Genomic DNA, 26,104 nt, shown 5'->3' on the forward strand with positions numbered 1-26,104 from the left:
ACGACTTTCGTGTTTTCGCTGCAAGACGGAAGCGGTTTATTTACTTTCCAGTTTCTCAACTCGTTCCGTGGTGCGTTTCATCTCATCCGTGGTCACTTAAGCAGAGTTTAGGAACCAAATTCTCTAAAAACAAGACACAAATCTTTGCCATTCACAGGGAGATCAAGCCCCAAAGATGACTGTGGTGGTGGTGTGTTAAACGTTACAAGCTGTTAAAAAACACAAGAAGGCCAGAGACACTGTTCCCAGCCCTAGTGCCTCTTACTGTCTGACTCAGAGATGATACTAATCTTCGCCACTGAACATCAGGATGTGGAAACTTGCGCTCCGTCCCGTCTGCCAACAGGCTGAGCACAAGAAGACATTTTACAGAACCTCTCGGCTTAGGAAAGTATGTGTATTCTGTTTTTTATTATTGTTATTATCATCATTTACATGTAATGGAGCTTTAGCCTGACTTTTTTAAAGACATGCCCTACCTTTGTACCCTCTGGGCGAAAGATAATGACTATCTATTGAGGAAATTCACTGATCTCACTCCCACCTGCCAGTTTCAGGACTATAAAAAGGGCCCACAAAAGGTATCCTCCTTTGAATAAAGTCGCCCAAGCAACGGGGGAAAAACTAAAAAACACTCCCTAAGTGCTCAATGAATTCCTTATACATTTTATAGTGGTGTATTCCTGATGAGGGGCTGGTAAGAGACGTCCCAAAATGCATGCATCACACTTTATACCCAACAGCTGCCAAACATCCAGCAGATTTATGAGAGCTTGCTAATAAACACAGATCATTACCAGATGTCCCCCCCTTACCCACCCCCCATTCTCCCCACCCGTGTCTCCTCACAGCCTTTTCTCCAGTGATCTCAGTGGAAAATCTGAGCCCGGGCCAGAGCTTCCTTGCAGTCCCACACAACCACCACCCGATGAACGATCCACGCCTACGCCTCAACGCGTCCTCCCATGGAAGCGCCTCACTGCACCCCGAAACTCTTTCCAAAGTCCTCTCCAAGATCTGCCCGCGAGGAGCGCTAGGTGGCGCTGTGTCTCCACCTGCTTCCGAGTGGAAATGAGAGAAGGCCCCTCCCCCTCCTCTTGGTTATACTGTTCCTCTTGCCTTAATGTCCAGGTCACGTCTGGACGCCAAAGTGAACCAGATGTCCTCAAACTCCGCCCACAGAAAAGAGAGACTTCCACAGAGAAATTATACAAAATACTTCCAAGATGTCGTCAGCTGCTTTTCATTAAGTTTGATGAAGTTACTCCAGTGTGCAGTTCTTTTTCTGAATGGCATCTACTAGGTCTCATAGAAACATGAATACAAAATAAAAAGGAATTGGCATCAAAGCAGACTCTGATTTCTCATTATAGTTGTTTTTAAACCATTACAACATACTCTAGATCAGTGTGTACGTGCACTCTCTTTTCTGCAAAGAAACACACACTCTGCACATTGGAGCCTCCTCACAGTCAGCAGGTTTATTGTTTATTCCGATGTCCCCGTGGACCTTTTAAGGAAGCAGGCATATCTGGGATTTTGTGTATACTTTTGGCCCGTGCGCGTTCTAGTCTCCCACTCAGAGAAAGCGCGTGAACTCTATCCTCCTCCTCCTCCTCCCCCTCCTCCTCCTTCTCCTCCCCCCTCCTCACCGTGCGCTCTGGTCCTCCTCTGCGCGCTCTGTGTCTCGCCTCGGAAAAACTGCGACGGAGACCTGGATCACCAAAAGTTTACCGAATCGGTTTAGAGATACCGGGCTTGGGGCCGGACTGATTCGGTGTGTGTTTTTCTGAGGACTGGGGTGTTGCGTTTCGTTTGTTTCTTTAAACTTTAAACTTTTGCAGTTCCGCCATGGAGACGCTTGGTCTCCTCGCGATGCTGTGCGCCTTAATGGCTGGAGCGCAAACGCAGAACCAAAAAGAAAGGTTTGCGGGTAAGTTTGCTGAAAACATGTCGTACTTATCAAGACTGGTATCGGATGTTATTGTACATTATGTTGCATGCACGGTAGTCTGTCTATGTTTGAATGTGAGATGTCGTATGCTGATGTGATGGTTGCTGCCAAAGCTAGTCCAGATGTTCCTTGTCTTTGGGTTACGCACTTTCCGAAGTCTGAGGAGCCTAACAAATCAGCAGCATAGACGCAATACCAACTGAATGTAAGTGCAGAGGACGACAGTAGCCTGGCCCACCGTGACCAGGCCCTTGTTTGGTCCCACGTTGTCTTAATGGGCTTAAATAGTATAAAGTTTGGGGTGTAACGCCAACTACGTTCTAGTTCTGTGGATGCCAAAGTGATGAATGTGAACAAGAACCAAAACAGGTGAAGGCGCCTCAGGCCTGCGTCCCTGCCCAGGTGCCCAGTTATTATACAGGTGTGCACACTGGCAGCCATGTTGTGGGTCAGTCCAGGCCTGCACCTGTCCACCTCAGCGTCGGCCTCCAGCGTAGTGATGCCTGTGCTGACGGCACTCTAATTAATGGGTGCATGATTGATTGTAAATGCTTTTTGGATCTACTGCTTCATACACACTGTGTTGGCTTCATGGTTGCTGAATGGTCGTGTTGAGATGGTGACCCTTGACCCTTGACCTATCCTAACCACGACCATTCAAGGTCAATGCCTAACCTCAAGAGTTTCGCTAATCGGGGTGACCATCTAGACGCAACCTTGTTCAATGAATGAAATGTACTGACAGACATCTTTGTTTGTTTGTTTGTTTTTTTGTTTTGTGAGCAGATTGTCCAGTTGACCTTTTCTTTGTGCTGGATACATCTGAGAGTGTCGCCCTCAGAAAGAAACCTCCCAAATTTTATATTGACCAGGTCATACACTTCACCAACAACTTCATAGATGAACTCAGGGAATTGTAAGTCACACACACACACACACACACACACACACACACACACGCACACAAAATCACGAAAACTCAAAGAGGAACTTAACAGTGGTTTCACTTCTCACGGTGCTGCAGCGATGCACTCTGGGACACCGTGACATCACAACAAACCACGCCCATCACGGATTGAAACTTTTAACCACAGAGGGCAGCGAAACACTGTTTTCAGTCTGGTGAAAAGTTACTCTTGAAGTGAAATAACAAGTACCAATAATAAAGAAGTACTTAGTACTTCTGTTTTACCATTTTATTCGGTCATCACAGGCTTTAAATGTAGAGTTGGAATCTGCAAAGTAACTAAAGCTGTATTTGCCTCTGACATGCAGTGGAGTAGAAGCATAAAGTAGCACGCAATGGGAATACTTAAGTAAAGTACAGGGACCTCAACGCTGTCATAAAGTGCAGCAATTAAGTAAATGTGCGTAGCTCCATCCCACCGCTGCCTTCTTTATCATGTTGCATAGTAATGTGTTGACCATCGGATGACCCTTACTCTTCTTGACACCAGTCGCCACCGATGCGACCGCACCCTGACGTGGAACTCGGGAGCTCTGCACTACAGTGACGAAGTCAAACTCATTCGCGGGCTGAGCGACATGAGGACAGATCGCAAGGCCCTGAAGGATGACATTACGCGCATCGACTTCATCGGCAAGGGCACGTATACCGACTGTGCCATCAAGGAGGGTCTTGGTCAGCTGCTCAATGGGTAATGGCGACACACACACACATGCACTTCAGCAGAGGAAGTAGTCGTAAGAGGGATGCCATTTCCGAACGTGTGTGTTTGTTTGTGTGCCTGCGTGCAGGGGCACGCACTACCAAGAGAACAAGTACATCGTGGTGGTGACCGACGGTCATCCCATTACTGGTTACAAAGAGCCATGTGGAGGCGTGCAGGAGGCTGCTAACGAAGCCAAGCAACATGGAGTCAAAGTGTTCGCTGTTGCCATCTTACCTGACCAGGAGGTACAAAATACACACAGGCACACACACATTTGTACTTATATATACGGGTTTGCATAATACATTCCCCAGCCCTTAACCCCAAACTTTAATCCCCCCACTAAATACAAAACCCCAATGCTTACCCCCAAAAAGCTTCTTCATATAGTAGGTCTTCTTCATGAACAGAGTATTTTCTGCCAAAGTTTGAGGAATTTCTACATTTGTTTTTGTGTTTTTAATTTGTATCTGTGTTCAGCTTGAAAAAAAGTGATATTGTGTTTTGTTGGGGCACCAATCAGGATTTTGCAAGTTTGAATCAGGTCTGATCAAAGTCGGCGAGTTGTGTGTTCACTGTCAATAAAATCGAATTAAACCAAATCCTCTCAGTCCTGATGATGCAGATAACGTTCTCATAAACAATACATCATGATTCTTTGATATATATATATATATATATATATATATATATATATATATATATATATATATATATATATATGTTTTACTTATTAGCCTCTTTACTCTGAAGTTAAACAGTTTGTTTCCATTACATCCCTTATTCATTACATACAGTACATAGAGTGCTGCAGTAATAAGTCCTAAAACCCAGAAATGAGTCAGCATTTTTGCACTTCCGGTTTCCTCGTCTCAAAGTCAATGTCTTTTTGGTTTTTGGTTTGATGCCTGAAATAAAGTCTGTGGTTAACACACGCTTAGGATTTGTTCTACGATATACAAAACTTCAATAAATACATTTTAAAGCATTTACTTCTTAAAAAAGGCAGTTGCTAACAAGTGGCTAAAATGGGACCACGAAACGTCATCTCTCCCCAGTCCACCTCCACATCCTCCGTGTGAATATTTCATGCCTTGGGGTCGTTTGTTTAGAGACTGTCTGCGTTGACATTAAAGGTGAAATTAAATAAAAGTGAAGTGAGTTGAGGCTCAAGTAAACTGGCCCACACTTACAAGGTCTGACAGATACAAGAACACACACCATTAACTCAGACCACATATCATATTAATTTTGGATCTGAACACATGAAGTTTATATCTCTGTATATATTTCCACATTCTTCACATAAAACATGCATTAAGCGTCATCTTTTTCACACTGCGTGATGACTGCATTGACTGCTGCTCTTTTCAGCAATGCGCTGATGATGTTTGCGTCTTGTGTCTCTCCAGGAGACCAGGCTGTCACTCATTGCCACAGACCAGACCTACAGACAGAACTTCACTGCTGCAGACGACACCAGATCCACAAAGATGGGAACCATTCGAACCATCATAGAAATGATCGTATGTATCCTCCTCTCCTCTCCTCTCCTCTCCTCTCCTGTCCTCTCCTCTCCTCTGCATAAAAAGAATTCGAAATTTGGATTTTGAACTAACTCTCGGTTTTCTTTCTTTCTTTTCAGACAAACGAGACAAAGGATGCGGTAAGCGGTTTCTGAATGGAAGTCTTTATAATATTTTTAACGGCAGAAGTGTGTTTACGATAAGTTTTGCTGATGCAACATGAATAAGACCAACGAATTGTCAAATATTTTTGGCTGAATGTCAGGGCTCGAAAATATTTACAAATCAAATCTCCACGAAACAGAGTGGATTTATTCGTGTCTACTTGAGGTGTTTATTTATCGCAATAAATCTTACTTGAATGTAGTTGAGATGTTTAGAGAGTCTGAATGTTGTGTGTGTTCCTTTTTGACGTCATTGCCCTCATCTCGTTCTTTCTCAGTATGTGCAACTTGTTGCCACGTAAACTCTCTCACACCCAGGAAACAGGGCGGGGTCACTCAGGACCGCCACAGGAAGCTGAACGGAGATTGCAATGATTTTCACAATCTTGCTTACTTTTGTATTCCCAACAAAATGACTGCAGCGTTATCTTAAATATTGGACACATTGCTCAGCCCTGCTGTCATCAAATAAACTAAACATCAGACCAGAAGACATAGGGTCATCCCACATCTCCTTTTTAGATTTACCACCACAATATTCTACATATGTGGAGAAACCTTTCCTTCTTTAATGTGTTAATAATCTTTCTTTTCTTTCTTTCCCCCAGTGTTGCTCGTTCGACTGCATTGTAAGTATGCCGTTCATTATCATATCGCCTACATAAATTCGTCTAGAGAGCTTTTTTCTTTTGTTCTTTGAGTCGGGAATTTGACTTTTTTCTATTTTGTTGTCTTGTCTGTAGGCTCCAGGAGGGGATGCGGGACCAAAGGGAGACATTGGCTCAAATGTGTGATGATACAATATGAAAACATTGCACTCAAAGCATTCAGTTGCACTTTGGGGTGGTTGTAAGAACTTTACATTATCTCACCTTTGTTTTCCTCTCTAAAGGGAGAAACAGGTAGACCAGGCATGCCCGGAGAGAAAGGAGATGTCGGCAAAATGGTAGGTGACTTCCACCCTCGTCCTCCTCCGCCACCACCCCCAACATACAAACATGCATGCAAAAAGAACAAAACAATCATCACATCCTTTTTGGATTTGTCCTGAGGGCTTGATGTGTATGTCATTCAGATGATCTAATATTTCTATCTTTATGTTACAGGGCAACCTTGGAGATACTGGTCCTGTTGGTTACACTGGAATGAAGGTACAGTGCACTTAATGAATGAGTTGACTTGGAACACATTCAGGGTCTTTAAGTGGCGAATGCAATGGGTTACATCGTATCGGTGCACATATATAAGTCACATATCCCGGTTACTTCCTGTACATATTGTGGCCTTCAGATAAAGGTCGCTTTCTCCATATAGCTCACTTTAGTTGGAAAGTTCGTCTGCAGCCACTTCCGTGTGATGGCCTTGAATGTGTTTGTAATTGTCTGTGCCGTTCAGCCTCATCGATCACTTCGCTGCGTCCGATGATAATGATTCTGACGCCTGTGTTTCTGTTTCCAGGGCGACCGCGGTGGCAAAGGAGGAAAGGTACTCTCAGAGCACAAAAAAGTGCACTTGTGATTCAGCTTATGCTCTTGGATTGCCGTACTGTATAATTCCAGCACACGGCTGACTGATGTTGTGTGTTTTATCTGCAGGGTGACAGAGGACACAAAGGCTACAAGGTGAGCTCCTAACAGCTGTCTGACCTTTAGAGGGTTGCTCTCCTATCTGGGATTTCTCTGAAAGCTAATGGTTAAATTCTTCCTCTGTCACTTTAAAAAAATTAATCTTTACATCCTCTTTATCTCTCGCTAAATCTCAGGGAGACAAAGGTCAAAGGGGAAATGATGGCATTGACGGACGCAAGGTGAGTGACAGACCCGCACATTCCAACAATACATCTCTGGTCATCTGGCTGTTCTCTCGGTGACTCTGACTTTGTTTCTCTGGTTTCACTTATTAGGGGAAAGATGGTTTCGCTGGTCTTCCCGGCTGTAAAGGATCTCCCGGATCAGACGTGAGTATTATATTTCAATCTCAGAATAATCCCGCGATCACAGTCCAACATTTTGTCCTCGACTGCACTCACTTGTGTCACACATTTAAGGCCGTTTGAATCACAACCAGACGGGAACTAATCCCGAGACGTTAACAAATCTAACGATGACATCAGGTTGGACGACTGCAATGACACAGATGTGTGTGCGTGTGTGTGTGTGTGTGCGCGCGTGTGCATGTGCGTGTGCGTGCGTGTGCGTGTGCGTGTGTTAGGACACACACACACACACTCTCTCTCTCGCTGTATCTTTTTCTATTTTGGTGTTTTAGACAGACATACACACGCAGAAGGGCCGTATCTGTAGCTGCCTGAGGCTCAGCGACATTGTTTACAGATTAGCCATTAGCCACAGTCGCATGTTTAGGAATGCCATCCTCGGCGCGGCCTGGACCGGCATCGCGCCCCGCTGCAGGCCGACTTGGCCCTCGGCTCTCAATCACTGCGGCGTTTACATTCTCTGCTGTCAGATTGTTTAAATGAAGCCATATAGTCGCACTGTAAACAAGCGTGCATACATGTGCATACGTGCGCATACGTGCACGTACGTGCGCATACGTGCACGAGGGGCCTCCGGGATTGAGTGTTGTGGCTTCAGCTGCTTGTGATCATGTACTGAGAGACGGTGTCTGTGTTTTTCTGCTTCCAGGGCCTGCAGGGAGAGTCTGGACCAAAGGGAGACTCTGGTCCTTATGGACTGAAAGGAGGAAAAGTAACAGATGAAATAACATATGCGCTCTTGAAGATTTCAGATTGCCTCATTGTGGTCTGGAATGAGACTTTGTGTGCTTGTTTCAGGGAGATCCTGGAAAAGACGGAGAACCGGGAAGGCCTGGAAACTATGGCCCACTGGGACCTCAGGTAGATCAGTGCAAAGAGAATCACAATGACAAGTTCAAAGTGCCTCAAACGACGCAGGGAATGTGATACATGTGCAAATGTCTGTGTTGTGACAGGGTGAGCGGGGCCCTCGCGGAAACAACGGGGACAAAGGAGAGCGCGGCGATGACGTAAGCGATGAACGGCGACAGAAGCATCAACGTTGCAGTCGTTAACGGTCCGTCTAACATCTGCTTTGTGTGTGTGTTTCAGGGCGAACCGGGACCGGATGGAAATCGCGGCGAGAGAGTAAATAGGATCAATATTGTCTTTTAAGTGTGCGTGTGTGTGTGTCTGTGCCCAAATATATGTTAACATCTTTAAAATCTCTTGTAGGGACAAGTTGGAGAGAAGGGCGAGCAAGGTTCCCGTGGAAACAGAGGTCCAAGAGGAGACGGGGTAAGATGATGATGATGATGATGATGACGAGGAAGTACGAAGAGTAGTCCCTCAATGTCGATCTGATTCTAGTGCCACCTCCTTAGAAATTAATGGGGAATATTGTTTAGCTGTATGAGTGAACTGAAAACACACTGGCCTTAATGGAATGCTGTTTTTATAAAGTAATTCCTCATCTACTTTGTTTGAAACTTGGCTCCTTCTGCTTCACTTGCCTATTGTTACAGTTATGAGTGCCTTCAGCTTATACATTTGTTCTTATCCTTGCCAGGGGGAGCCAGGGCCCCGTGGAGAGCAGGGGAGGGAGGGCTCAGCTGGCCCCAACGGAGACCCCGTAAGACACACTCATATATTGGACTCACACAGGAGCCACAGCACCACTGTTCATTAGCAATCCAAATAGGAACCACCCGCTTTTCTCTCTGGCAGCATCCTTTTCTTTCCAGAGAGCGCGTGCACGTGTGAGAACTTGTGCGTGTGCATCCATAGTTTGCGTTGATGGGAAGAAGCTTAAACAGAGGCAAACCTGGCTGCTGCCCCAGAGTGCTGCACACTCCTCCAGCTCCCCTCTCTCCTCCTCAGTTCTTACTCCTCCTCGGAACATCGACACTCAGTCTTTCCCCTCTGACTCAGTTCTTCTCTCCGTGCACTCGAGCCAAAGCCTCAGTACGGTTTTCTTAATAAGGCACCGGGCAGTGTAATAATAATAATACGTTACAAGCATTAGTTGTGGTAACCTCCGTGATGTCAGAACCTTCAATGGCTCTTTGTGCTTTCTGCTGCGCCTCCTCTCCTCATCAGAGCTGAATGAATAGTAAAGAACCCGAAAAGTACCGAAAACATGGAATAACTGACACGGTGGGCCTAGCTCATGCACTGAGGGAAAAACTCTACGCTCACATGCAGGAATGTACTGGACTTCATTTGCACTCTTTAAAACGAGCCATAACACACTGTATTAAATGTATACACTTCATTCTGGTGTCTTTTTAGCCAGTGTTAACTTGCAAACAGTGAGCCTTAAACACACGTTTTCTAAAGTAGCCTGCATGAAATCTAAAGCACTCCTATATACACACTCACCAATACATTGAAGTGATTTCTTTTCTCCATTCCGACGGTGTGACCTCACTATAAGGACTGGACTGAGGTGCTGCGTGCGGCAGCTGGAGCCAGCTGTTTGTTCAAAGCTCACTCCGCCTATTAACAACAACGTCTTGTTTTCACTCTTAGAAATGATGTGTTGAATGCACCAGCTGTAATGTGTGAATCCGACCGCTTTGGAGGATTCGATGGGGAACTTTTTCACTCTTGCCGGCCAACTTCTAAATGAAACCGTTTCCTCAAGCGTCCAGTCTTGTCTTTGTGCTCAGCTGTGCTGACTATGTCTCGACCACAGTGATGACTTTAGTATTGATCCTCTTATCTGATTCCAATCAACGGTTGAACCGAAAATGTAGTGTTACTTTAACATCTGAAGAATTGTGTGAAACGTCCACTTCAAGCAGTCTCACGGCTAATATCTGAATCAGTTTTAAAGACTCGTTGTCTGGCAACGTGCCAACGCTGGGACAAAAGTGTATCATATCTTTATTAAAAACATGGTGTTCAAAAGTTATTAGCAAGTATGGTATTGGTTGAATCCATTCGGTTTAGGATGTGAACAAAATACAATCCATTTACAAATCTTGGAAAATGTGGGGCAGGACTTAGTCTCAATGTTGGTTCATAATTGAATTGTGTCAAAGCCCGTTGCTAGTTGTTTTTTCTTCAGTTTTCATCATGTGGTTGTTTGCGTTGGCTTTAACGATGTCTCATTAACGGTGGTGTTGTTTTCCAGGGCCAGTCTGGCAGGGCCGGGTCTCCTGGCTACAGAGGAGATGAAGGCCCACCTGGACCAGAAGTGAGTCCAACAAGACGCACATTATGCTTAAAGGACCCGGAAACATATCGACTCAGTCCTGATCCTAGTGATGGGGTCCTACTTGAACACAACCATTGTGGTTATTCCCCATGGGAGTTGTCTGTATTAGTGTTTTCATCAGATCTCCTCGCCTCATTTCAAGTGGGCGTGGCTCAGTTGTAAAATGTGATGCCACACACATACAATCCGGATTTAGAATCGACGTTCGAATCAGAATCCGGTCGCAGTCGGTGGGTTGTTAGTTCAACCAGATCAGACAACACTCCCATGAAGATTAGCTAAGTGTTGGAGTATATCAAATGCATTTTTACTTATATTATTATGTTTTCCTAAACTGTGATTGGTGCGTATTAAGGCATGAATATTTGATGTCATGAAGTTATGTTTTCAGGGGCTTTAAAATGTTATAGCCGAAAGCAACTTTACAGCTTTATCACTGATTTAATTCCAAAATCCGTAACAAATGTGCAACTCACTGTATCGACAGCAATCCAAAAAAGCTGTTATTATCATAAATCATGTATGTTACACACATGGCTATGAATGTATTGTTACGTAAACTGTTACAGTCGAGAACATCCAAACGTTTTCTACGCACGGCACGTCTCATTTCACATGTTTCTCATCATATCAACTACTTTCATCCAAGGGACCCAAAGGGCCGAGAGGAATCAAAGGAGCTCCGGGAGACAGAGGCCTGATCGGGGAGAGGGTGAGTGTGGGAGACAGATGTGTTGCCATCCATTATGTTCTCTGCCTTGGAAGTTTGAGCATGCAGATTGATCTGTAAGTGTGTCTCTTTCTGAATTTCAGGGAGAAGATGGTGTAGCAGGAAACGGAACTGTGGGTTGTCTTGGTTTCCAGGTGAGGGTTGATGGTAGTTTATGCATGTGATGTATGACACACTGGGCTTTATGTAGCTGATGCTGAACATTTAAGTCTTTTTTAGGGTTATCCTGGGTCCCGCGGAGGCTCTGGTGAGCCGGTAAGTAATCTTTAAAAATTAATATTTTCTTTGATTGGCCTTCACATCAATATGAGCGTCCGTGTTTGAAGTTCACCGGCAACAGTGTGAAATTGATATGCCACGGCTCTTGACCTCTGATATTTGCTGTGTGACCTTCAGGGTGGCAAAGGAACTCCTGGACCCAAAGGAGATGACGGAGACGCCGGAGATCCAGGCCCCGATGTGAGTCTGCTTCTCATTTGTCTCCTTTTTGCAGTTGCTGCTCGCTCTTGATCTCATTTTATCTTTCCTCAATCCCTTCTTGGCAGACACCGCCAGCAGGATGTGAGTCACATGTCTCCTTTTGGGATCGCAAATACATATTTCTTTCATTCTGGTCTCTTTTAACACATATTATTATAATAACTTTTTTCTTTTATGTTCTATATTTAATTTAGTTGTTCTTCATTAGACCCTTGCATACTTTTCTTAGTCCATCCGTCTCGCTCTCACACTCTCCTTCTGTTCTGCAGCTGGAAATGCTCTCTTAAATAGATATGAAGACATTTTGTGTGAGTGTGTGTGTGTGTGTGTGTCTTTGGGGAAGAGGGCTCTGAGCTGATGCAGCTGTGTATATGTCGTTGTCAAGGATACCAGGAAATGAGCAGAAACGATGAAGGGACTGTATCACTCTTTTGTGTGTGTGTGTGTGTGTGTGTGTGTGTGTGTGTGTGTGTGTGTGTGTGTGTGTGTGTGTGTGTGTGTGTGTGTGCTTAGCAACTATACACGTGTGTGATCGCCTGTTTTAACACTTTGACCACAGGTTTAAGTTGGTTTGCATAAAAATTATTGCATTTCCGCGATTTTTGTTCCGAGGAGTAAACACTTCTGCACGTGTTTGTACTTTCTCTCATCCGCGTGTCAGTGCACTCTGACCTCTTGTCTTGAAGACGAGTCGTACGCTGTAGACTTTGGATTTACGGAGTCAGAGCAGTTTACCTCTCATTGTGCCACTGGAGCACAGAGTGGGATTAGAGTATAATTCACCCAGTCGCCCCAATGTTGACCTTTTCCATATTTTGCATGTCCGTGAGTAGTAACAGCAGTATAGAGGATACATCTCATGACCTCTGTAACTGATTCCACAGCTGCGTTAAAGGACCTGAAAACTCAACTGCATTACAAAGTGCTGTATCATCAGCTCAAAACATTTCCCATAATAGTCTTGAAATCAAACTCGTAAGTACAATTTAAAGTTGTCTTTTCTGCAGCAGTAACCTCTCGAGTCAGGCTAGTTGTTTCCCCCTGTTTACAGTATTTATGCTAAACTAAGATAGCTTGACTTGAGATTGGTATCAATCTTCTGATCTAACTCTTGCTATGAAAGTGAGTAAACGTGTAGATACCAAAACTATTGCCTTTTACAAAATATCACAAATCTCCCCTCTGCTGCTGTTCCATGTGTCCTTCATAGAAATACATAATACTGTCGTCTCGTTGGAAAATATCAAATCCATTACATTCCTCAGAGCCATGCATCCAACTCTCTTTTTTCTCCTTCAACAGTCCGTTATATTCTTGTCTCTGAACAGTCACTCGTTTGTTTCCACAAGTTTTACACTCGGCCGTTCACTTTTTTTTTTAACAGTGCAGCGGAAGAAACAGTTTGCCAGTTTGACTTGAAATCATGTGACATCGAACCCCTCTGTCTTCATGGTGATCTTTGAGCGTCAGGTATTTAAATTGTTTAAATATTTTTACAATGTGCAGACAAGTACTTTGTTGCCTGCACTTTCTCTGGCCAGAGGGGTTGTGTCAGAGAAGATAAAGGTGGAGACAGACCTTTTGACTTCTCCACCTTTTTCACCATTTAGCACACTTTGGAATGATAATATACGCGTATTCGGCCAGGTACGTCAAACAGTCACATCTGGCTGTGTGCCTTGAAATATGATTCAAGGTCAAATTGTGTGTGTGGGGGTTGTGTCTCTGTGTGGATGATATGACCCATATTTTCTACATCAGTATGTTTGAAGTTGAGTGTGCAATAATTGAAACCGTGTGTGTGTGTGTGTGTGTGTGCGTGCTCATTCAATGCTGAGAGCAACTATGCATGTGTGTGTTAAAGCCAGGTGGTTGACATTATCTTCCCTCTGCCTCTCTTTCATATTCGGTCCACTTTAGATGGTTGTACAGCGGCAGTGCAGAGCTGCTGGTTTGAGTCTCCTTCCGACTCAGATCAAAGAGCAATTGGGATGATTTGTGACCCTCTTGTCCTCACTGCATCTTGTTTCTGTCTGGCATGTTGAGCCATTAAGCTCTGATGGGACTACAACTCAAAATGTACAGAGAGGACATCAAATGTGTGTGGACAAAACCTTTTTCAGCATCTGTTTTACACGCAGCTCTATTCTGTTCAATTGCAGCTCTATTCTGTAAAAGGGTTCAATTTTGCACATGAGTAAATGTGTTCCCACTTGAAACTGCACATGTGTTCGCAAGTCCTTTTGGAAGCTGTTTGCTCCATTAGGCATAGCATCCGCATTCTCTGCAGCTGTCCACAGTCCTCCTCAAACCAACATGCCAACGCTTCTTTCGAAGCATTTGTGGGAACATAAATATGTGATAATTTTTCTTAAATTGATTTCCAGTGTTTAAGCTCTTTATTCTCCCAATTTCTACAGTCAAATCTCAAAGCAATCAGCAGTGGGTCAGTGCAGCAGCTGCAGGGAGCGAGAGCAACCAAAGCCCTCGCAGCTGCACTGATGTGGCAGATAGCAAGCCAGGCCGGATCAGACCTGGCTTGCATATAGATTTTAACTGGTTTCAGAAGCTTTACTCAGACTCTTCCCTTTGAAAGTGTTTGAAAAACTGAAATACTTTTTATTCACATTCTCTCCAATGGGAGTATCTCAAGGATCCATAGTAGGACCACTATTTTTCTAACTGGATGTGTCCCTATTTGATTTTATGCTGATGACACTCACATTTACATCGCCGTTCCACCAGGTGGTCTAGATTATTTCTCCTCAATGAGCGGTTAAACATCACTGAGTGTTGTTTAACCGCTGTTTGAGAACACAGACAACACATAAACAACATCCTCAAGCTTTCTTTCATCTTTGTTACGTCCACTTTAGGTCAGATGCAAGTTTACATTCACAAGTCTGTCACCCAGACTGGACTTCTGTGATGTTTTTGTTTTCAGGCAGAACTAGCCCAAAATACAGCAAATCAAGAAGTTCCGCCGAGTTAGTTTTCACTTGCTCCCTATGTGTCTTTGTGAATTAGCTCCACCTTATTGGACAGAAGTGAACTAAGTATTTGCTGCAGTGGCCAATCTTTACAATTAAATTTTTTAATATGTGCAAACACACAGATTCTAAAGATGAGAATGAAAGCAGCACATGCACATAGCTGGGCTGCAGTCATATGTTGTTAATGTATTACACACCTAAGTCATAATGTCATGAAAATGATTCCAAACCATGATGGATGTTTACAGCGATACACATTCAACGTAAATACTGTATCCAACATTGAGTGTTGTCTCCCTCCAAAACATACGCTTTTTTTTTTTTTTTTAAAGAAACTCAATACAGGTGTGGGCCTCTCACTCAATCTCCTTTAATTTTCTCTTTTCACAGAACAACGAACCAGGACCTCCAGGAACCAAAGGGGCCAAAGGTCACAGAGGACCAGAAGGCAATCCGGTAAGAAAACCATGGATGTGTGCGTGTGCGTGTGTGTGTGTGTGTGTGTGTGTGTGTGTGTGTGTGTGTGTGTGTGTGTGTGTGTGTGTGTGTGTGTGTGTGCGTGTGTGTGTGTGTGTTGTAGGTTTGTCCACATGTGTAAACCATGTATCTACTCTCAGACATATTTTGGGGTCATTTTACTGTTTCACTGTTGTGATTACCTACAGCAGAACAGTGTTACATTGTTATACCTAACATCAACCTAGCTTAGCTCAACTGAATGTTACATTTTTAATTGCATATATATCTATATATCTTTTTCCCCAAAAAAATGTGGTCCGTGTGACTGAGGGTGGCACTCAAGGCCATTCGAAAGACATTCAGGAAAATATGCGTTCATTTATAAAAAATAAAAAAAGTGGCAAAATCTTTTCCAAAAGTATCAGGACACTGTCGTTCAAATATCACTCAAAGAGGAGGAAAACGGTGTATTTGTTGGGAACTATTTTCAGCCGCAGATTAATACACATTTGGTGCTCTCGTGAGTATTTACAGCCCGGAACAATAAACGAACCAAACTACAGGCTCTGTGTTAATGGTAATGAAGAGATGTGCCAGCCATTGCAATTGTGTTGCTCTAATGGGGTTTGAAGACTTTTTGGACAACAATGGAGCTCTATGTCAAAGCTCGATTAATTATTGGATTTGGTCTTCCCGTGGGATTTGTTGACAGTATAATTACCGAATACAGCCAGACCTTTAATCGATTGTGCTTACAAGAGCAAAGCAAAGTGTAGCACTGTGTATTTCCCTGTGGTCAGAGGTTGTTAATGATCCCAGTAAAATGAGCTTCGGTTAGCCAATCTCAGCCCCCAACAAAACATCAAACCGCATGCAAAGACATGGAAGAAAATGGAATCCCTTAGTTTGGTTATGAGTATGTTGGAAAGGTAATATAAGTCTATTTCCCTTTCTCCAATTGGCATGTGAAAGCTTGAGAGATTGGACCATGTGAAAAGATGAGCAAAGATTGGATCTAAATATACACGCACAAAGACATGTTCCCCATGTCTTCAAACTTTACGCTTTCACACATTCCCGACTTTCTGTCTTTACTCCCCCTCCTCCTCCTCCTCCTCCTCCTCCTCCTCCTCCTCCTCCCTTTTTCCTTTTCTTTCCATCTCTCCTCTGGCTTGTGTCTCTGTTGCATATTTCAGTTTGCGTCATGTTGCTCTTTAGTATACAATCTACAATTAATGGCCATCTCTCTCTCTCTCTCTCTCTCTCTCTCTCTCTCTCTCTTTCTCTCTCTCTCTCTCTCTCTCTCTCTCGCTCTCTCTCTTTCTTTCTCTCTTTCTCTCTCTCTCCCTCTCTGCCTCTCTCTCTCATGTGTGTTTTCCTGCACACATGCAAGCTATACTGGCGTCTTTGTCACAGAAAGGAATGCTCTTAAACCAAGTTTAATGTCTTTTAAAACAAAACAGATGGTTTTCTGCAGCCGAGTGAAAAAAAACAGAAGAAAACTAAAAATGCTGTGGCTATGAACTTTTGGAAGATTCACGCGCTGTTGCAGAAAGATAGCAGCGCACACAAACGTGTATATGTGGGTTCAGTGATAAATCACTGATAGATGTGTCCCCCTATCTTGTCTTTTCACTTTCTCCCTTCAGGGACCTATTGGGCCTCCTGGACCACCAGGAACCGATGTGAGTATAAAAATTATTCATTCAGTCCAAATTTGAACCCTCTGCCTCATTTCCGGCCCATGAAAGGTTGGCTAAGCACCTCAGACTTAATTCCCCCTTGAGGCCGGGCTCTGAAACCGATACTGAAAGCCACACATTCAATTTCCTGAACACAAAAACCCCGTAGCCTTTCACTGACCGGTCCTCTGTGTAAAAATATCACCATTGTCATGTTTTATTTTTTAGCTTGAGTAGCTTGAAACAGTCTCGTCTACATAAAGTTATGTAACGTGATTTAACAGTGCATTGCTGTATACTGTAACATTGAACTCCACCTTCTGTCTTAAGGAATGTGAAATTCTGGATATCATCATGAAGCTCTGCTGTAAGTTGAAAACGCTCAACAGAAACGACGCCACATGTCCTCCACGCTGAACACTTTTGCCCTTTTCAACTCATTGCCAGATTAGCCAGACATGAAATAGAAACCTGAAGAATGTGAGGGTTTACGCTGCGTTATGCTGCATTCATTAACGTTGATGTGTTTGTCCCCCCATGCCTCATCCTTTTCTAATCTCGCCACAGCTTGTTGTGGTGAGTTTGTGCTCAATTATTACAAAGTCATCATCATAATTGTCTCTCGCCCTCCATGGCTGTTGCCGTCCATTCTGATTTTTGTTTATGCCCCCAGAGTGTAAGTGTGCGGCTCTGGACCTGGCGTTCATTGTGGACAGCTCAGAGAGTATCGGTTCCACAAACTTTGCTCTCGCCAAAGACTTTATCATCACAGTCATAGACAGACTGACCAAAGACCAGCAGCTCAAGGTAATGTCCGAGCCAGTTATCTTGAAATTTGTCAGTTTTCACGATGATGTGAGACATCTAACTGTTCTTAGAGAACAGACCTGAAAATAGAAAAAGTGTCTCTTGGTTATGGAACTTGCTTTTAAGTCTGTCCAATGACTCCCCATACAGTTTGGATATAATTAGTCAGGATGGGTGGGACGCAGAAATGTTGACACAGTAAAAACGCAGGCTTGCAGACATAACACAACACAGACCAAAACACATGCTCACCATGCAGTGCTTTTCTTTCCAGTTTGCAAGCAATCACTCCGGGTTGAGCGTAGTCCAGTACAGTGGATCGCAGGCCCAAGAAAAAATCAGACTGGATTCCACCGGCCTCATCGCATTTAAAGAGTGAGTTCACATGCACGTAACATGTCTGCCTGGCTGGCTCGCGCTTCTTCGGTAGTGATTCGGTGTCTTCACAGGGGCAACTTTCAACAGTGTGCCGTCTTATTAATTTGCACCCAGTTCAGAAATCGCCCCACATGTTCAGCCACGTGTAAGCTGAACGAGATAAGCAAGGGAATACAGTGGGCTCTATCAAAAGTGCGTTGCAGCATCTCAGTGGTCTAATTGACACGTTTGTCTAATTGCCGTATTTATTATGAATAGGAAATTATTTTTGGAATAGTAATAATAATTGAAAAATGAATAGCTAACGTGCTGTATCTCGTTTGTTTAACCTGTGCACAAGTAGAAATGTTGAAGCAAAAGTTTTTGCTGTTAGGGTGGAGAAACGCGGTTTCACTATTTATGTATATTTACGGATACAACAAATGAGCTGCAACTAGTTAAGAGAGAGCTTTAGAGGTGCTGCTCTTTCAGGGGTGGGTTGGTGATGAGTTTGCTGCATGTGACAGAGGCCAACCATATCCCCCTGCTCCCACAATCTAGACAAGTAACTATAATAAATAACTGAATGAACGGGGAAATAGATCGACCCTCATATTTGCATATATTGGAGTGTTTTTTTATTTAATTGATTCCCTTAAAAAGCTATTGATTTTTGTGTCGTAAAATGTGTGTGTGTTTGTGTGTGTGTGTGTGTGTGTGTGTACAGGAAAGTGAGGAATATGAAATGGCTGGCCGAGGCCACATACACAGGCGAGGCCCTGGATTTCGCTCTGACCAACACACTCAGCATGATGACCCATGAGAACAAAGTCGTTATCGTTCTAACAGACGGACGTTCCGATAGATCCAGGGACAAGGTTCCCATCAACGTACTCTGTGGTAAAGGTCTCCTGGTAAGAACAAAACACTTTGATAGATAACACTAACGGGCCCCATTGTGTACCCTAATTGTCTCGAACCGCGCTGCAGGTTGAGTCATGTGACATAACGACATAAGTGAAAACATTTCCACCTAAATTAGTCTATAAAAATCCCCCAGAATGCAGTAAATGAAGGGTTTGATGCTCACAATGTCCAGGTGGCCATGCCTCACGCTATCCCTGCAAGATAGCAGAAGTTACTGCAGTCAAACATTATCCAGGACAGACAAACCTGCTGGGTTTAATCCAATCGGATCGCGGCTCTTTTGTAAACAGCCTCTCAGTGTTAAGGATTAAGGATTTTACAAACAAAAGCGATTGTAACATGAAAGCATGGTGGATGGTGTAATCTTTAACAAAAGAATCAAGCGCCAAAACCCGACAGTAAAACCAATCTAAACAGGGTGAAATCATGGAGGTAGGCCGAGCCAGGTCCTCCTCCCTTTTTGCAAGAGAATAGATTGTTTGTTTATTGAGTGAAAAAAGAAGAAGATATATATCCCACGAAGAACTAGCCCACAACTTTTCAGGAATGGTCCATGGTCAATGGCTTACATTTTGTATAATATGAATTAATAAATTATGAAGAAATAATAAAGAACCTTAAAAAACGCCTTTCCTTCCCTCAAGGTGGGTGGTTTGGGAGTGAAGGACTACTCGGGCCGTGAGCCCAACCATGAGCAGCTCGGGGAATTGGTTTGTAAGAGTGACGCCAAGCCAGGCTTTGCCTTTGTCCTGGACAACTTTGCCGAGCTGCTAGATGACTCTTTCCTGCAGAACCTCACATCCAGAATCTGTCAAAGTAATAAAAAAAACAGGCACACACACACACACACACATATACATACACACGCATGTAACTTCTATCAAGTGAATATGTGTTGCTCATCCCAGATAAACTTGTTGTTCTCTCGTTCAGATAAGACGTGCCCAGACTACAAATGTCCCCGTAAGTCTGTTTTTCTTCACCAATACTGCGGTTCACTGTTTTTAATGGTTACCTTATCTTACTGCTGTTGACCCAGTTGGGCATTTATATCTTTGGTAACATTTTCTCTCTTTCTCATATTCGGTCTATATGAGTTTAAAGTACATTAAAATATTCAGACACAACAAAGACGCAATAATAATACACAAAACAACCAGCTGAAATGTGCAAGTTTATTGTATAAATGCTGTCATTTACAGAGCTACAGGAAACGGCTACAGATCATATGTATTGTGTGTGTGTTGCAGTGTCTTTCTCGGAAAGTGCTGAGATTTTGGTGATGATGGACAGCTCGGCAAGCGTGGGCCAGAAGAACTTCGCCACTACCAAGACCTTCGTCAGCCGCTTGGCCGAGCGTTTCCTGACCGCCGAGAGGAAGAGGGGGGCCACTGTCAAAATGGGTGTGGGCCAGTACAGCCGAAGCTCCCGCATGGAGCAGGCGCCGACTACCAATTTAACCCTTCTAACCTATCACACTGAAGAGGCGGCCTTCCAAAACGACGGCACCAACGTGTTAGAGGCCATGGAATTTGCCGTGAAGACCTTACCTGGTCGTGGAGACGCGTCAGGGGACAGGAGGAAGCTGGTGCTGTTCTCTGACGGCAGGTCTCAGGACGTCACTGAGGCCTTGCTGGAGAAGCGTGTCCGTGAGGTGGCGGACGCCGGGGTGGAGGTCTTCGTCATCGCCGTTGGCAGCCAAGTCAATGAGGTCAACCTGCGCACGCTGGTGAGCAAGGGACGGCGGGACGACATCAGCTACGCCCAGCGCCACCTGTTCCGGGTCTCAGACTACAACTCTCTGCTTCACGGGGTCTTCCACCAAACAGTCTCCCGCCGGGTGTCCACCAACAAGCTTTAGATTTTTAGTCCCAATATGAATATTCAGTCTCACTCATTTACCGTACACTGTGTTCGAGTACTTTAAAAAAAATGTTAAATAAATAATTGTCACAAAAGGACAAACGATTGTGTGTAGGTCAAAAGGAAATGTTTTCATGAAGTTTACCTGGAACCTTTTTTTACCCTGAGTTGAGCTTCCGAGGCAGGTTATCTCAGGCTGTGTGTAATTTCCACCTTCCGTGCTGAGATCATTGGACTATAACCCAAATGATGGTGCTAGCCTAAACAGTTTTAGTGCTCGTTGTGACAGTACACAACTGGAAGAGATTGCTGCCCGGAAGGTCAGTTTTAGGGTTAAAAATGTCCCATGTCGAAAGGGGTTGCCTTGTCCCTGGAGAGCCATAGTAAAGGCCACAACTAAACTAAATGTAGCCTTTAAATGCATTGGGCTGATCTCTACTCAGGTGCACTGCATACCCTGCATCATGTCCTGGTAGTCAAGACCCGTCCTCTGGCTTACTTCAACTAGTGTGGGTTGAAAATGGCTCAGCGTGACTACACTATCTTGTCTCTCCAGGACTTGGAGCTCCTACCATTCGAAGGATTTGTATTAAGGGTTTAATGTGGGCTCCGTTTTCTAGCTCTTACCACTTTTTCAAGAGGTGGCAGATTTGTGGTGTCACAGTTTTACAACGTAGAGGAACCAGCCGTGGAAGGAAAACATAAAAATTATTTGGCAAGTGCTCGTTTTACCTAAATAATTGTTAACCCCAAAGAATTGCGCATGACAGGCTAGTCAACTTTGTTTTAGGTTTGCAAAGGTCAGTTGGAAAAGCCATAACTTATGACCAACTTGGTGAAAAGTCTCACCCGACATCACTTGAAATCTTTGTTAGATCACCAAACCGACCGGGAAAACAGGAAATTACATCCAAAACACTTCCAAACAATCCAATCCATACTTCACCTGGTAATAATGACGACACCACAGCTGGACTCAGCATGTTTGTTCTATCCAAGTGTGTGTAGCTGTATGTGTGTCAGCACCTCTGTCTGTACATCAATTGCATGTATATGTGTGTGTGTGTGTGTGTGTGTGTGTGGTGGAGTTCTTTTTATGTGTAGCCCTGGGTGATTGCTCTATAAACAGTTGTGCCAGTTCAAATGACAGAATGACAGAAACCTGTTCTTTGTTGTCTGTGAAGCAGACAACAAAGAACAGCAGAGAGGCAAAGAGGCCTCACACACACACACACACACACACACACACACACCTGTGTGCCCCATCATTTAGGTAGGAAAACATCTGTCATGGTTGAAGGCTGGAGAAGAAACGTATGTGAGGCCCTCACACCCACTTTTATGATTCCCCTCAACTGCTTCACACGCTCAGTTTCATTGTCATCCGTGGCCCAGAGTCACTGTACTGTTGTTATTATCTGTGGTGCTATTAGTCTCAGTGTATCAGCCTCTACCCATGTTGTTAAAGAAGATATGTTTACCTGAGGATGCAAAACCTTAGTAGTGTTGTGAGAGCTCCTTCAATAAAGGTTGCTACACCAAAGAGTCTCAGCTCACGTTTGTCCACACACACACACACACACACACACACACACACACACACTCAAACACAAATCTACAGGCAGTATACAAAGGGGCATTTTTATATGTTCATGCACCTTTAAAGATCCTCCTCTGATATAGATTAACTTCCTGTGATTCTTAGCTAAGGAAAAGTAATGTGACTTTACCCCAATAGCGACATGAGCTAGCCCTCTCAGACTTTGGTGATCATTTTACCAGTACTTTTGTTCATGGCTGTATCTTGTGTTGAGTGCTAATTATAAAATAGTACCCTAACAATTCTAAACTAAGATTGTAAAACATTAAGCTGCTGAACATCGGCATTTTAGCATTGTCCCTCTAAACATGTTAGCCTGCTGATGTCAGCATTTAGCTCAAAGCGCTACTGCGCATTAGTACAGCCTTAACAGAGCGATAGACTTGTAAGCTTGTTTATTACTCTTCATAACATGTATTCACCAACTTCGTTGCTGATCTGCAATTGCGTTGCTACAGCGGGGTCAAAAAGAGAAAATGGTGGAAAAAATGTTAAAATATATTTTTTTAGACGATTTTGACGTCTCACGCAGTTTCTAGATCAATGTTGATCGGCCGGTTGCCACCACTTTTGTCGAGAGTTAAATATATACTCATATTACCTAACTACTGGATGACTTGCTCTCACATTTGTGCTATCGTAGATAATCCACATCGTTCATGATGATTGCAGTTACTATCTTTAATAAAAATGAATGCTCTAAAAACTGCAGTGGGGCAACAGCCCTACTTGGCATGAAATGCGTGGCATGTGCTTTCATTGCTCAAGGCTTCGGGCATGCGTATGGTTGCTTTTCCACACTCGGCTGGCATAGTGAGCATGGCATAGCAGTCCCTCCAGCCAAACGGCTAAAACACCCACCACTTTAGAACTTTTCTATCCAGCCTCTGACCTTCAATTGTAGGTAGGATAATGATAAATCGAGGATGTTTCATGCCATGTATTTGTCCAGTATTATATACATTTCTAAGATACTCAATAACACTAAAGCCACACTTTGTTTCTGTGGCAAAGCCCCAATTTGCTTGTCCAGAATGACATATTGCCGCTACCTCTAACCATCAGCATGTGAGCATCGTCATCACAAGCATGCTGGCATACTGACCTTAGTATTATGCTCAAGCAACTCTGTGCCGAAGTACAGCCTCCCAAAACCAGAAAACAAGGCAAAAGTGGGTGTATGTTTACAACCTGTCTTTCACTGCTGTCGTCTGCTTTCTACATTGTTGATCTTTTAGTAATGTTATCATCTCAGCACATAACTGAATGAGTAAAACGTTATAATGATCACTAAGATCCAGGTTGTCAGAGAAAGCGGATTCATTCTTTAACGACTGGAAGCTGCAGAGTGACAGAGTAGTAGGCAGACTCAAGCACGGATCTGCCTGCTGATGTTCCCTTGAACACATCTCTACCGGCACCAGGGCTGCTGTGCTGCAGCTGTGCCTGACCTCTGACCTCCCGGTTGAAGAGGAGCAAGAGAAGAAAGAATTTCACGAAACGTCTTCTTTGCTTTGGCTCAATGAGACACATGTTTTTGAGACGCACGGTTTGTTAAATTAACTCAGACTGCAACAGAATTTCAGTTGAACTGTCTCAGCTTGATTCTTTTCCATGTTTTTAAGACACATGTTTTGTATTAAATCTTCACACTAAGACTGAAGCAGACTTTCTGTGGAATTGTGTCAGCTTGAGTTTCTTTCCTGCTTTCCCCCCCTGTTGACATACTGCACTGTTCATGTGTGTGCTGTTTGATAAAGCTCTTCCTGTGTCTAAGTAATTTTTGAATCCGAAGCCAAAACTGCACTCATCAGGGCATTCCACAGAGCCGCTGTGCGTGTGTTTGTTTGTGCCCACTTGCATGGTGATACATATTTCTGTGCACGATTTACAGCATGTGTGCGTCTGCAATCTGTGTGATTTGTGCATATGTGGCTGTGTGTTTGAGTGTGAGGGGGAGGGGGACAGTTCCTCAGAAATTTGTCTTGGCTCCTCTGACGTTTTTCTGAGACCCAATTTCCTCCCTCTTGTTTTCCGAAGCCCCGGTGATTGGACCTCATCCTACCATCTTACTCTCAGACCTCAGCGCAACCATTTTGCACCGAAGGTTACGGCTAATGACAGAAGTTTCCCACATGGACTGGATGTGTGCACGACGTTGTGTGTGTGCATGTGTGTGTGTGTGTGTGTTCTAGATTCACTGTGGTAACAGCTCCCAGCTGCCTTGTCTGAACAGAAAGCACATCTGGATGAAAGGAAGGGAATATATTTAAAAAATGAAACAAAGGATAGGGGGGTGAATGTTAACTTATTGTAATTTTTATGTAATATCCTGTTTGTTTGTCCATTGTGCATTTCAGATTCAGGGTCTGCACTGGACAGCATCTGATAGAACTGCATCCCTCCCATACATACGCAGACAGTCATATCTGTGCATGCTGCAGATAGCATGAACATAACTCCTGCTGCTTGACTGCGTGGATTTGTGCAATTGCACGCATATGCTTGCTTTGCTTTCATGTTTCGTATTGTCGTCTCGGCTTTCGTCTTTGTGCATGTTTGCGCGTGACCTGAACTGAGTTGTCCCTGGTGTGTTTTTCCGTGGAGCGGTGAGGGAAAAGTTGCAGCGATTGTACAGAAATCCCCTCAGACTGAAACGGTCTTTCAGTTCATGTGAAAGAAATAAAAACGGGAAGAAAAAAAAATGAGTGAGAGAGAGAGTGTGTGTGTGTGTGTGTGCGTACATGCGCGCGCGCGCGTGTGTGTGTGTGTGTGTGTGTGTGTGTGTGTGTGTGTGTGTGTGTGTGTGTGTGTGTGTGTGTGTGTGTGTGAGAAGAGGAGAACAGAGACTGTTTTACTCTTATTTGGGAGGGAGGCCATTCCTATTCTATGAGTCACACTTTAAGAGAGACCAGAACCCCCTCACTCTCCATCACAAGCACACACACACACACACACACACACACACACACACACACACTGTTCCACTCCTCTCTTCTTCTCTTTTTAAGGAAAAACTCTTCAGCCAAGATGAGTGAACAACTTCATGAGTAATAACTCTGGCCAGCAGCTGCCCGTCTCCTCCGCTGCTTTTCTCTGCACTTGGCAAAATGCTGACTGCTGTCTCATCTCCGACCTCTTGATGACAGCCCACTGTACCTCCAAGTCCAATTAAAAAGCACAAAGGAATAAAACGTCAAAACTTGTGTATAGAAAATACATCACGTTTTTGCAAGCGCAACAGCAGCAATTTCTCATGACGAATCACGCTTTTATCAAATGTCCCTTCCACGTGTCTTAAACACGTGGATTCCAGTCTATAATCCTTCACATCAGCACCTGCCGTACTCATTTCAGCCAAACGACCCCTGTCATCTTTCTCTCCAAACTGATAGCCTGCCATGTAACGGATGTGGACTTGGATGTAAAAGCCTCCCGACATTGCCTCCTGGCCTGGATAATACATTAGTTGCAGTGTTGCTGGATAATGCGTCTACAGCTCAGCAGGCCACATCAGACCGTTCAAGCAAATTGAACACTCTGATAATGCAAGTGTTTCTGCAGCCAACATGTGATCAGCAACCATGGAATGACGAAGAAATTCATGCTTTACCGAGGGCACACGTGAGTGTGGATGTGTACATACATGTATACTCTAACAGGGAGACCTCCCACCATGTCCACCAACACA

The 26,104-nt window shown here is 44.0% G+C and overlaps 1 protein-coding gene across 1 annotated transcript; it reads left to right on the top strand.

Moving 5' to 3' along the window:
• The first annotated feature begins 1,655 nt into the window (after positions 1 to 1,655).
• On the top strand, positions 1,656 to 22,356 carry col6a1 (collagen, type VI, alpha 1). The gene is made up of 35 exons (XM_034556338.1): positions 1,656 to 1,933; positions 2,741 to 2,870; positions 3,412 to 3,612; positions 3,713 to 3,872; positions 5,040 to 5,153; positions 5,273 to 5,293; positions 5,926 to 5,946; positions 6,061 to 6,105; positions 6,210 to 6,263; positions 6,424 to 6,468; positions 6,776 to 6,802; positions 6,913 to 6,939; positions 7,080 to 7,124; positions 7,221 to 7,274; positions 7,963 to 8,025; positions 8,112 to 8,174; positions 8,270 to 8,323; positions 8,406 to 8,441; positions 8,529 to 8,591; positions 8,863 to 8,925; positions 10,432 to 10,494; positions 11,165 to 11,227; positions 11,329 to 11,379; positions 11,465 to 11,500; positions 11,642 to 11,704; positions 15,109 to 15,174; positions 16,827 to 16,862; positions 17,190 to 17,226; positions 17,427 to 17,435; positions 17,533 to 17,666; positions 17,941 to 18,041; positions 18,751 to 18,937; positions 19,595 to 19,766; positions 19,884 to 19,913; positions 20,201 to 22,356. The coding sequence occupies exons 1-35, from the start codon at positions 1,852 to 1,854 to the stop codon at positions 20,809 to 20,811; spliced, it is 3,027 nt and encodes a 1,008-aa protein (XP_034412229.1). The 5' UTR covers positions 1,656 to 1,851; the 3' UTR covers positions 20,812 to 22,356.
• Positions 22,357 to 26,104: the final 3,748 nt, after the last annotated feature.

Source organism: Cyclopterus lumpus, chromosome 17 (assembly GCF_009769545.1).
Source record: "Cyclopterus lumpus isolate fCycLum1 chromosome 17, fCycLum1.pri, whole genome shotgun sequence".
In the NCBI taxonomy this organism is placed as follows: domain Eukaryota; kingdom Metazoa; phylum Chordata; class Actinopteri; order Perciformes; family Cyclopteridae; genus Cyclopterus; species Cyclopterus lumpus.